We start from the raw sequence: 12,833 nt of genomic DNA, 5'->3' as shown, positions 1-12,833 counted from the left end.
GTTGTCGGGAAAAACTTTTCCTGTCGGAAGGAAAAATTTTTTCTGTTGGAAGGAAAAACTTTTCCTGAAGTTCGACCAAAAAGTTCTCAATTTTCGAAAATTTGAATGGTTTACGGACGGACAACTGGAAAATTTTTTCTTGTCGTCGGGAAAAATTTTTTCTGTCGGAAGGAAAAACTTTTTCTGTCGGAAGGAAGAACTTTTCTTGTCGGAAGGAAGGACTCGGAATGCCAGAAGGATTTGACAAGGCAATTTACTTTATAGAGCTACCTGAGCCATCTGAAGTCAAGCTTGAAAAATAAATGGTTCATTTACTCTACTTGTTTGAAGTTGTCAAAATACTCTGTTATTTTTTCCTTTAACAATGGCAAATCTTCTTTGAATGTAAGTATTGTACAACCTTTAATATCATAGTGTGTTTGAGGTAACGTATCTTGAACTATTTGTTTCACATCTTCATTCGGTGTCATTGAAATCGGTAAGTTTTCGCGATAGAACCAATTTCTGTCAGATTTGTAAATCTTAGCAAGGTCGTAAAAGCTTTTGTTGTTTCTTCTGACTAAATGCAACATAACCATATCTTTATCTTCTTCATTTTCCATCTCTTCAGTATAAATCATATACTTATAGTTCTTTTCCTTACCTTTTGGTACCGAACGTGGTATTCTTTTCTGAATGCTTTTGTCTTTTGCTTCAAGCTTGTTCTCTAGCTCTTCACGTTCTTGTCTATGAATTTCATCTAACATCATGAAAATATAACAAGCGTAACGAGGTGAAGCCCACATTGCAACAGCATTTACAAGAAGTCTATGTACATACCAGCCTCTCAAACCATTTAGCAAATTTTTACGATTTTCGTACGGAATCTCGACTCGCGGTTTTCCTCGGGTCGCAAACATATGAGGAAATTCTTCTAAAAGTTCTTTTGTCTGTTGGTTTTCAAACCAATGATGTGCTTGCTTTGTAGAACGAAGAGCATTCAAAATACTTTGCATTTGGTACATATCGTCTTTGACCGAACGAATGAGACGTAACTGTTTGTTATACTGTATGTACTCATATTCTTCATTTATGGCTTCATGAACGATAGCAGTTGTTGTGTTCTCTGATGTTGACATATCTGTCCTTACATACAAAATAAAAAAATATTTTATAAAAAAAATTAGCGTTATTTCCTGACTTTCACAAAAGACCAAAAATAAACGCTTTACATGTATTTTTCAGCAACTTCGTCAAATAATTTTATAGCTTTATCTATCTCATCTACTTCAAACGTTTCTTTACCTTTCGTGGGAGCACCATACATTTTCTCAAACTTTTCAAGTAGTTCTGTTTCAGCAGCTCTCATATCGTTAACGAACACAACCTTGACTCTATTGACTGTACTGTCATATCTTTGAGTTATATTATATGTTTTCCTATCTTATATCTCTTTGTATTGAAGTCCTTCGGTTTCTGAACGATGTAAAGTAAGCCTTCACTGCAACGTTCCGTATCGAATGAACCATATGTTATGAAGTTATATCCAACAACTGGGTCTAACCATAACAAAACTATTGGTATAAGACTTTTGTCTATAAGATATGCTGTAGTTCCATAGAATCTTACCGATATCATAAGCTCAGGATTTCTTGTCAAAATTTTCTGAGTTGAAGCAATTCCAACCCAATGGTATGTTTTCTTTCCAGATGGAGATAAAATGTCTGACAAAGAATATTTGTTGTATTTCTTTGAGTATCTTACGTTTAAATCACCTATTCTAACCAATTTGGTGTCATTGTCTATCTTTTTAACTGTTTCAAACTCAGTGTTTGTCATATATGTCTTTACATACAAAATAAAAAAAATATTTTACAAAAAACTAACTTTATTTTTTCTATCTTGTATAAAAGATATGATTTCAGGGATTTTTTTGACGAAGTGCAAAAGTTCTCTTCGTAAAAAAATAACAGTTATATAATGAAATTTGGTCATTTTTTCACGATTTTCATGAGTTTTAGGCGACCAGGTTTTTTTCCCTACTCGCAATTTTTTACGATTTTCATGAGTTTTAGGCGAGTAAGATTTTTCTATCTTGTATAAAAGATATGATTTCAGGGATTTTTTTGACGAAGTGTCAAAGTTCACTTCGTCAAAAAATAACAGTTATATAATGAAATTTGGTCATTTTTTTACGATTTTCATGAGTTTTAGGCGAGTAAGATTTTCTATCTTGTATAAAAGATATGATTTCAGGGATTTTTTTGACGAAGTGTCAAAGTTCACTTCGTCAAAAAATAACAGTTATATAATGAAATTTGGTCATTTTTTTCAGCAAAAATATATTTTAGGTGAAGAGGTGCGATCTCACCTGTTTTTTCACCTGTTTTCACCCTCTTGAATTTGTCAAGACTTCTTCATCGTAAATGTTTTGTCAAGACTTCTTCTTCGTACATGCTTTGTCAAGACTTCTTCTTCGTACATGCTTTGTCAAGACTTCTTCATCGTAAATGTTTTGTCAAGACTTCTTCGTACATGCTTTGTCAAGACTTCTTCGTAAATGTTTTGTCAAGACTTCTTCATCGTAATGAGCGTAAATCAGACAAAAATAATGTTTAGGGTAGAAGGTTAGATCTAACCTCTTTTCTACCCTCTTGAATTTTCATGAATTTTCATGAATGTTTTGTCAAGACTTCTTCGTACATGCTTTGTCAAACATGAGCGTAAATGTTTTGTCAAACATGAACGTACATGCTTTGTCAAGACTTCTTCGTAAATGTTTTGTCAAACATGAACGTACATGCTTTGTCAAGACTTCTTCGTACATGTTTTGTCAAACATGAACGTACATGCTTTGTCAAGACTTCTTCGTAAATGTTTTGTCAAACATGAACGTACATGCTTTGTCAAGACTTCTTCGTACATGTTTTGTCAAACATGAACGTACATGCTTTGTCAAGACTTCTTCGTAAATGTTTTGTCAAACATGAACGTACATGCTTTGTCAAGACTTCTTCGTACATGCTTTGTCAAGACTTCTTCGTACATGCTTTGTCAAGACTTCTTCGTAAATGTTTTGTCAAACATGAACGTACATGCTTTGTCAAGACTTCTTCATCGTAATGAGCGTAAATCAGACAAAAATAATGTTTAGGTGAAGAGGTGCGATCTCACCTGTTTTTTCACCTGTTTTCTCACATGGTCTAAAACATACAAACTCATGAAATTTGGTCATTTTTCAGCAAAAAATAAAGTTTAGGTGAAGTGGTGCGATCTCACCTGTTTTTTCACCTGTTTTTTCACAAGCGTTTTACATGAATTGTACGATGTATATTTGAAATTCTAAACAGTTTCGTAGCTTCTATTTCTTCTGTCAGTATGTCAAAAGTTTTAACAATGCCGAAAGTTTCTTTATACTTCTTCTTGACGTCAGATAGAAGGAAATCGTCAGCAGTTGGATAGTTTTTGTTCAGAAATTCTAACATGTTCATTTTATCTTCTGCTGGCTTTTCTGCTTCTTTCTTTAAGTCTGCATAGTCGTTTCTCATTCTTTCTATCTCTTTGACGGAGTAGTTATATTTCCTAATTGCTGCTTTACATTTAGAACATTGCGGGTTCATTTTTGCGTTATATTCTGAAACCTTACCTGCTAAAACAACTAAAGCGTCAATGGTTTTCTTTAACTCAAAAGTTGCTGGTTTTATCTGTTTGTTCCATACCTTACCTCTTCTATCTTTATCTCTTATCTGCCATACACATTCAGCAACTAACGAAACAAAGTTGTCGTAGGTCTTAAATTCTTCAGATTTATATATGTCAGAGATGTTCTTATATACCATGTCGCAATCTTTGTCCATAACCTTATGGTTGCAATGAAATCCTAGAAACTCATAGTTTACCTTACGAATGAACTTCTTTATTTCTACTGAGTCAGTTGCTTTGACTTCTATTTCATCGAATTCAGGAATAGTGAGCTTTTGCTGCTGAATTTCAGGCAATTTGGGTAAATGGTCAATAATGTCCTGCATTTCATAAAGATACTGTTCATTTGTTTCATCTTTCGCACAACAGTCCAAAGTACTTGTTAAAAGTTCCTGCTTTATCTTCTGGATTTTTGTTTCGAAAGTATATGAAGAAGGAATGAAGCTTTTCATCTCTACTAACATAGATGTTGGATTCATGACTAACGAGTTTGGTGCTGTTGTTTGAAGTGTTGTTGTGCCGATTGTTGACATTTCTGTTCTTACATACAAAATAAAAAAATAAAAAAAAATAAAACTAACTTTATTTTTTATTTCGGGAAAATTCATGAAAATTCAAGAGGTGAAAAAACAGGTGAAAAAGGAGGTGAGATCGCACCACTTCACCTAAACATTATTTTTGGGTCCTTTACGTTCATGTTTGACAAAACATTTACGAAGAAGTCATGACAAAGCATATACGAAGAAGTCATGACAAAGCATATACGAAGAAGTCATGACAAAGCATGTACGTTCATGTTTGACAAAGCATGTACGAAGAAGTCTTGACAAAACATTTACACTCATTACGAAGAAGTCTTGACAAAACATTTACGAAGAAGTCTTGACAAAACATTTACGATGAAATCATGACACTTTTTCATTAGATAACTGTTATTTTTTGACGAAGTGAACATTGACACTTCGTCAAAAAAATCCCTGAAATCATATCTAACATACAAAATAAAAAAATAAAATGACACTTTTTCATTAGATAACTGTTATTTTTTGACGAAGTGAACATTGACACTTCGTCAAAAAAATCCCTGAAATCATATCTTACATACAAAAAAATACAATAAAACTAACTTTATTTTTTCTATCTTAAGGAAATTCATGAAAATTCAAGAGGTGAGAAAAGAGGTGAAAAAGGAGGTGAGATCGCACCACTTCACCTAAACATTATTTTTGGGTCCTTTACACTCATTACGAAGAAGTCTTGACAAAACATTTACGAAGAAGTCATGACAAAACATTTACGAAGAAGTCATGACAAAACATTTACGAAGAAGTCTTGACAAAACATTCATGAAAATTCATGAAAATTCAAGAGGGTAGAAAAGAGGTTAGATCTAACCTTCTACCCTAAAATATATTTTTGGGTCCTTTACACTCATTACGATGAAATCATGACAAAGCATGTACGTTCATGTTTGACAAAACATTTACGATGAAATCATGACAAAACATTTACGTTCATGTTTGACAAAACATTTACGAAGAAGTCATGACAAAACATTTACGAAGAAGTCTTGACAAAACATTTACGAAGAAGTCTTGACAAAACATTTACGAAGAAGTCTTGACAAAACATTTACGAAGAAGTCTTGACAAAACATTTACGAAGAAGTCTTGACAAAACATTTACGAAGAAGTCTTGACAAAACATTTACGTTTAGTTTACGAAGAAGTCATGACAAAGTTATGAGGGTGAGAAAACAGGTGAAAAAAGAGGTTAGATCTAACATGCTACCCTAAAAGTATTTTTCAATACTTTTTCAGCACTTTTCCGTAGTTATATATGAAAGACAATTCGAGATAAAAGTCATAGTACAATGGAATAATATGTTGCACACCATTTGTTGTGAACCAAACTTGAAAGTCAGAGAAACTGTTACTAGGTGGTTCGTAGAATTTAGAAGCAAAGTCATAAAAGTCCTTACCAATACATAGAAAACTATTGTTGCTTGAACTGAAACTTGCATGACACATAACATTTTGAGGGTCAAACACGTTTCTATAAACTGTCAAATCTGCTGGTGGAAGTATAAATTTAAATGGACCATCTGGTGGTAATGGTTCGTTCTGGTTTAGTAACCGAAGAAATTGTGCCCAAGAACGTTTGTCTACTTTCCAAAATAAAAACTCTGTATCTCTTGGAGGGTTAATTTCAATCTTTTGAAATGAAACGGTGGAGTTCATCTTGTCAATTCTAGTTTCAGATAGTATGTTCCATTTAGTAAGAGTCGTATTTTTCTTGAAATTCCCAATAATATTTGTTCATTTGAGTTTGAAAGTCATTTAGAGTTTTCTCAAGACTTTCGTCTGAACGAACTGTAAAGATTCTCATTTCGTCAAATTTGTCTATTAGACCATCAGAACCTTTATACTGCCTGAAAATATACTGCGAACATAAATGCGTTAGTTCTATTTGAAAACAAAACTCTTCTAAATCCTATTGCCTTTGCATCTGAAGGACTTTGAAGCCAACGAATTGGATAGTCAAACCTGTATACTCGGGATGAAATTTCTTCATCTGAAATAGTCTACCAGCATTTGTAAAGATATAGTCTAACGGTTTTGTATCTGCTACTTTTGTTCTTTGTTTTTCAGCCTGAAGCATTTAATATATGTAAAAATATATTGTTTTAAAATTGTATGCCATTTCATATTCTCATCTAACAACAGTTTCCCAACTCTGCTTTTTTCTAGCAGACTCTGCTTTTATTCTAGCAGATTTTCTATCCATTCTATATGGGGCATTTTTATAAAAATAAAAAAATATTTTTTTCTTTACTTAACATAACCGCCTGCTGCCATAAGTCTTTGACGCCAACCATACCAGCTAATGAAGGTTGACTTGGTTTAGTTTCCAAACTAAACTTTGGTTTTGGTTTATCTTCAGTTTTTGGTTTTTCTTCTTCTATCGGTTTTTCGTCACTTTTCGGTTTCTCTGACTTTACTTCACTTGCAGGAACAGTTGTGTCGTCAACATCTTCATAAATATCATATGCCATTGTTTTTGTTTTCCTTTCAACTTTTTGTGTTGTTGTAAAGTTTAGAATATTTCGACTCTAAGTCAATGAGATGTTCTATAATGAACTGTTGGTCAGTGAAGTAAACTTTTCCATCTGTTGTCTCGAAAGCTCCTTCAGACTTCAATATTTTATTTGTGAGAGTCTGTTTCTTTTTTGAGATACTTGCCGTTCCATTTTTATGAAAAGTGACTTTGTAGTTAGGGTTTGTATTTCCAGACCTGGCACTTTCTATTATTGAATTTTTCTCTTCATCTGTAAGTTCTTTGACAGGTTTTGACAATGGTTCTGAACTTTTGTTTGTGGTGTCAAATCTACCGTTTCAACTTCTTCGGTCATTTCATCTCAGTAAAAAATTTTAGTTTGGTTTGTTTTCAACTGGTTGTTGTTGTTTTTTAAGTCGGTCTAAAACTTCCTGAGGTATAGGAAGAACTTGACAAACACGTTGTGTAACTGCTGGAAGCCGACAAATCCATCTTGAACCCATTTGTCTCAATTGCTGTATTGTTCATTTCATCTCAGTAAAAAACTTACATTCCCCACGTTTGAGGCGGTTGAGGTGGTTATGTTTTACCCATTGTTGTGCATGGTATATCCTCTGTTAAAGAATTCTTTCACCTTGGTCCATATAGTGTCCTGCTTGGTTATAGTAGTCATTTGCTTTGTTATAATAGTTTCCTGCTTGTCTTCCTACATTGTCCATCCATCCTTGAACTTTTCCTCTTGTTTCAGGATTTGGAATAAGATTTGTTGCATCTCGTGCTACATCCCAACCTTTCTGTACAGTTTTGTATAATAGGTTGTGCTTTCTCTTTAAGTATACCTAATGTACTCAAATCTTCCTTCCAACTCCAAATACACCTCTGGCTATTGTTCCCACTGCGGGCAAAAATCTGGATGCAACTCCTGCTAATGCGCCAAAAAACCCATTTCTTATAGGATAAAAAATGACGAATTCAAACAAGGACCCCTATGTTTCTAAAGCGACAAAAAAAGCACTCATGGTAAAAATCTTTAGTTCAACACCAAATGCTTGGTTTATGGATATCTTGGAAAACATTCCGAGAGTTAGAACAGATGGACCACCATACTGGCTAATATTGTCGGTCAAAACACAAGATACTGTGAAAGCCATACCATTATGGTCCAAAATTTTTAGATGTGAAAACTGCTTGACAATATTCGTTGACAAATACCATCCAACCAAAATGACATCTGACTGTGAAAGTTCTTTTCAAATCAGATGATATTAAAACTATCTGCGTTCAAAAAATGTAAAACCAATATTTCATTGTCGACCAAAACCATTCTGCTCTTGGTGTCATTGACGGTTGTATAAAAAATGTTAAGAGACTTAAACCAACCACAAGGTGGTGAAGCAAATGAAATGTCATATGACGACAAATATAGACACTTCTCCATGGCAAAGATGAGACAAGTTTAAATATTTACAATAGCCGTAAACAAAAAGGTTTGGGAAACCACTCCCCCGAAGAATGAAAAACAACCCTGACTTAGAGAAAGACTATATATTTAATAATTTAGTCAAAAGAGACAAACAAGAAAGAATGCCGGGCTTCAAACTTCAGAAAGGTGACAAAGTAAAAATAGAAATACCCAAACGCGACCCATATGAAATACTATTGACTATGACAACAATGGGAACCCGACAGGTACTCACATTCGTGTTCGTAAAAATAGAAGAAAGTATACAAGAGAATATTATGAAGTTTTAGGCAAACATGGCAAAATGTACACACTGCAAGCAGAAGATAAAACTACTATTGTTCAGACCTCGTTCAAACTTGTCAAAGTTCAAGGTGGTATACTTTCAAAAAACAGTTTCCTAACAAATATAAGACAACTCCTGACGAATATGCTAAAAGAAGTTGAAAATGACGACTAAAGCATTTCTATACCATGCGTAAACTGTCATGTAAGGTGGCATGTAGTCTTTACTTTGTCCCGTTGTTTGCGTATATCCTGAAACGTGATGTGTATGGTTTCCTCCTCCCTCAGTGTTACTCCAGTAACAATTTATAGCAAACTTAACGTTGTCTTTAACATCATATCCTTTACCTTTTGTCATTGCTGACCAATCCCAATATCTATGCTTATGCCAACCTGCTTGAGATGTACTTAAATCTATGTAGTGACTGTGTGCAGGTAAATTTTCACCTGAAATCGTTTTACTTCCACCTGTTTCCTTTGAAGAGTTTGCACAATACAAAAACCTGTCGACTATTTGAGTCCAAGTTCCAAAACCAAGTACTACTTCTGGTCTGGTAGAGTTCATTGACGTATAAATAGAGCCTATAGGATATAATGTTTGAAGTATTTCTGTCTTTAATGTTTGAAGCTCTGTTTTGTCTGCTTTCTTATCTAACATTGCGGGTAGTTCATATGCTTCAAAGTTTCTGGCATGATCTTCGATATTCCTGCAACTCTTATCTAAATTGTTAAGAGTATCTTTTACGCTTGTACTCGGATTCTCTAAAGGTGCACTTGAACCAAGGTCAAAGTTCAGTATTATGTCGTCTGCTCTAACAGTTGTAAAACTTGTATGTGTATGAGTCTTATTTGCTTTCTTCTCTAACTCATCGTTAACATAAGTTTTATCTGCTTTAAGGTCTAAACATCCTGAAACCCATCCTGTATCAGCTTTAGTTTTTAAAATCTTCGATGTCCATTCATGATATCATTCAGCCCTTTCTATAATTTCATTATCTTTTTCATCCACATATTCCTTATCTGCTTTCTTCTCTAACTTACTAGCCACATATTCCTTATCCGCTTTCTTTTCAAGGCTAACGTTTAAGTCTGTTATTTCAGATATAGAATGTATATGAGTCTTTTTAGAATATTCGTTTTCAGCTCTTGTCACTTCACTTGACATTTTATTGTCAACATATGTTTTGTCTGCTAGTTCAGGATGAGTATGTTCTTTTGTTGCATAAGCATTGTTAGCTCTTTCTTCTTCTTTTGCTATTGCATCGTCTACATATTCTTTGTCAGCTTTGTTGTCAACATCTGCTTTCAAAAGAAGTTCATTTATAGGTTTCTCGTTTAAAGTTCCTTTTGTTGGATTTATACAGACAGTATTTCTTCTTGTCTTGAAATAGAAACTCATCTGTCATTGGGTTTAATGTCAGTTTTAAGTTTCCTTCTTTCAATGACTCAGATATCTTAGAATAGTTTGAAAAGTTTGTTGTGTTCTTATTTAGAGCTTGCATAATGAGTTGTCGGTTGTGTTGTATTTCTCTCATGGAAGCAATATCTTTCGACATTTTTATTCTAGATAAAATATGCTTCCAATAGAAAAAGAAAATTCAAGAGTTGCTACAACTAAACCATTAGATGAACTTTTTACTAATGTCGGTCAAAAGTTTGAGACAGAGACCGTAAAGCATGAAGGCTATCGTTTTGACTACCCATTAAGATGGCTAAGAGACCCATCTGTCACAAAAGCTATTGGCTTTCGTAGAATGAAGTTCATTTCAGAAGCCATACATGGTTTCCCATTTACGGTCGGTTTTGAAGTTCGATACTATAACAAAGAAAAACGTATGTATGAGAAATTTGAACAGGGAAAACTTTTACAAGTTAGTTTGCTTGTAAACTTAGAAACAACTCTTCAAGCTTTTCAAGAAAAAATAAACAATATCTATATCGAATATGCAAACCAGTATAACATTGACGAAGGAGAATACCATCTCGATATTATTTATGACAGGAAAAATGCAACTGTTAAAATCAATAGAATAGAAGACCTTGGAGAAAACGTTTATATTTCTACAAAATATAACAACTTGGCATGGTATAGATTTTTGAGGATGTTAAATCAGCCTGCAGCATATCCAGTACACCCAGACTTTTATGAAGTCGAAAACCCTAATGGAACATATGAAAATGTTTTCGACCAAGATGCTATTATTGTTCATGCTTCATTTTCTGGCGCCCAAAACTCTTTCTTATGCTTGGCAAATGACTTTTACGAAAAACCTACAAAGTTATACGAACCACCAAGTGGAAGTATTTCAGACTTTCAAGTATGGTTTACTACAGATGGAAGAAAAAGAATAATTCCATTATACCATGCGTTTTACTTAGAACTTAGTTTCATATACAACTACTATCGAACGGTAAAAATATAATTTTTTAATACGGTTGAGGTGTTGGATTTGGTTGCCAACTAGACTGTGGTGCAGGTTCAGGCTGTTGTATAACAGGAGCTTGTTCTTCTGGTTCAGGGTCTTTAGGTATAATACCAACAAACTGACCTACTCTTTTACCAATATTTTTGACACCGTTCCAAATTCCTCTTCCTACGGTTTTTATTCCATTCCATATACCTCTTCCAACTCTTCGAAAGAAGTTTCCAATACTACTGAAGAAACCCATTTTACTATATGTAAAAATCTAATGTCCGCCTAGTCTTTTGCGTTTCCTGTTGAGTTCCATAGCATTCTTTAACTGGAGCTCATACATTCTGTTTCTCCTCTGGTAGAAAACATATTCTGGGTCAACTCCTGTGTTCGCGTCATCTGCATAAAGTTGTTTATATCCCACTTCAGGGTTTGTATAAAACTCTTTCCATCTCATATTTGCATACCATGGTGGCAAACCTAACGCAGCGTCATTTGACATGGCAGTTTGCATTTGTACATCTGTTGGCACTTGACCATAGTTTGCCATTGCAGTTTGTATTCTAACTTCATTTGGAATATTCTCTGGGTTTGGTTGTCCAGGTTGCTGTGCATTCGCTAAGTTCTGTGCGTCCATTTAATATTAGATAAAAATATCTCTTACGAGTACATATACTGAACATTTGCAGGCATTGGTTCATCTTCATATTCTCTATATCTTTCTGCCACGTCAAAGAAATAAATGACACAATGGAAAAAACCTAAAACAAGTAGTCCTATTTCAAACCACATTTACTTACTAATAAAATTTCGTTATTGTGACACTTTCTCCGGTTTATAGGACCTCTCTCATATTCTATCTTGTCATATCTAAACTCATAGTCATGTATGTCCTCTAACCATCTCATAACGGTTTCCAAACCACTTTTATCGGATGTAAAGTAAAAGCATGGATGGTTATGTAAAACGTCTAAAGTTTCTAAAGAGTCTCTCAAAGTCCAGTCTACTTGGTATTGAAAATCCCATGTGTTATAGAACGGCGGGTCCACTATAAAGAAAACATTTTCCTTGTCTTTATATTTTTCATACAACTCTGTCCAATGACATCTCACAAACTCTATACCCTCAATATATTTTTCTATGTCCTCTTTGAAAACATTTGTATAGTTAAGATATAAAATTTTGACATAAGTGTTTCAATGTCATGAACTCTTATAGAACCACCTAATATATAATATCTAGCAGATACATATCCCAGTCTATATTATTCTGCTTTTTTCAAAACCTCTCTCACAATATTTTTCTTATCTAATGGTATACGTTCCATCTTACCTATAGGTATCTTTTCTTTTAACTCACTCAATATTTTGTTTGTGTCTGGAATATGTTTGAGACGGTCCATATAGTTGTCGAAGTCATTGCATATAATCTTTGAGTCTGGGAATATTGTATGGCACAAATGGGATATATAGAAACTTCCACCGAACAAATCTACAAATGTTAGACCATTCGGTAGTTTCTTAAGTTCTCTCAATATAATATCTTTACATCTACTCTTATTTCCAAAGAACGGTAACGGAGGTTTTGTAAAATTCATTTATATATAATAATAAAAATGTTTTTACCTGAAAAGTGACAGAAAAGTGACAAACCATGAAAACATATATAATTTGTGAAAAGCGACACATTATATAATGTTTTCGACCCAGAAGAAGGCTTCTTCCCAGAAGCAATGGAGGAAGAAGAAGAGTCCTCCGAATATAAACTTCATTTATACTAAACATCTTCAGGGCTAGAGGGCACGAAGTGCCTGGAGGCCCCACTACCTTTTTTTTTTTTTTTTTTTTTTTGAGACTAAATAAATAGCGAATTGATTCATATGGATTTATGTAATTGTGAACATTAAAAGAGTTTATTTATTGATCTAATAAAAA

The 12,833-nt window shown here is 33.8% G+C and overlaps 7 protein-coding genes and 1 pseudogene across 8 annotated transcripts, besides 1 other annotated feature; 1 reads left to right on the top strand and 7 right to left on the bottom strand.

The window, feature by feature from the left end:
- Window positions 1-9,921: part of a mobile genetic element that runs on past the window's edge.
- On the bottom strand, window positions 312-746 carry TVAGG3_0969360 (uncharacterized protein; the record flags this gene model as incomplete). The annotated part of the gene is made up of 1 exon (XM_051253639.1): window positions 312-746. One exon carries the CDS (start codon window positions 744-746, stop codon window positions 312-314), a length of 435 nt encoding a protein of 144 aa, XP_051079213.1.
- On the bottom strand, window positions 1,208-1,818 carry TVAGG3_0969350 (annotated as a pseudogene). The gene has a single exon. A coding segment is annotated over exon 1 (611 nt).
- On the bottom strand, window positions 3,393-3,599 carry TVAGG3_0969340 (organellar and viral DNA polymerase type B; the record flags this gene model as incomplete). Its single annotated transcript, XM_051253638.1, has 1 exon — window positions 3,393-3,599. A coding segment is annotated over one exon (207 nt), but the record flags the coding sequence as incomplete, so codon positions are not given.
- Window positions 3,892-4,214, bottom strand: TVAGG3_0969330 (organellar and viral DNA polymerase type B; the record flags this gene model as incomplete). Its single annotated transcript, XM_051253637.1, has 1 exon — window positions 3,892-4,214. A coding segment is annotated over one exon (323 nt), but the record flags the coding sequence as incomplete, so codon positions are not given.
- On the bottom strand, window positions 8,840-9,143 carry TVAGG3_0969320 (phage tail repeat-like family; the record flags this gene model as incomplete). Its single annotated transcript, XM_051253636.1, has 1 exon — window positions 8,840-9,143. A coding segment is annotated over one exon (304 nt), but the record flags the coding sequence as incomplete, so codon positions are not given.
- A 138-nt stretch (window positions 9,922-10,059) lies between the features above and the next one.
- Window positions 10,060-10,908, top strand: TVAGG3_0969300 (uncharacterized protein; the record flags this gene model as incomplete). The annotated part of the gene is made up of 1 exon (XM_051253635.1): window positions 10,060-10,908. One exon carries the CDS (start codon window positions 10,060-10,062, stop codon window positions 10,906-10,908), a length of 849 nt encoding a protein of 282 aa, XP_051079209.1.
- A 4-nt stretch (window positions 10,909-10,912) lies between these two features.
- TVAGG3_0969290 (serine threonine-protein phosphatase family) lies at window positions 10,913-11,155 on the bottom strand (the record flags this gene model as incomplete). Its single annotated transcript, XM_051253634.1, has 1 exon — window positions 10,913-11,155. One exon carries the CDS (start codon window positions 11,153-11,155, stop codon window positions 10,913-10,915), a length of 243 nt encoding a protein of 80 aa, XP_051079208.1.
- Window positions 11,156-11,173: 18 nt separating this feature from the next.
- On the bottom strand, window positions 11,174-11,536 carry TVAGG3_0969280 (uncharacterized protein; the record flags this gene model as incomplete). The annotated part of the gene is made up of 1 exon (XM_051253633.1): window positions 11,174-11,536. One exon carries the CDS (start codon window positions 11,534-11,536, stop codon window positions 11,174-11,176), a length of 363 nt encoding a protein of 120 aa, XP_051079207.1.
- Between the last annotated feature and the right edge of the window lie 1,297 nt (window positions 11,537-12,833).

This window comes from Trichomonas vaginalis, chromosome I (assembly GCF_026262505.1).
Source record: "Trichomonas vaginalis G3 chromosome I, whole genome shotgun sequence".
Taxonomy (NCBI): Eukaryota; Parabasalia; order Trichomonadida; family Trichomonadidae; genus Trichomonas; species Trichomonas vaginalis.
The sequence above is the reverse complement of the archived record's forward strand: the minus strand, read 5'-3'. Positions and strand labels throughout refer to the sequence as shown.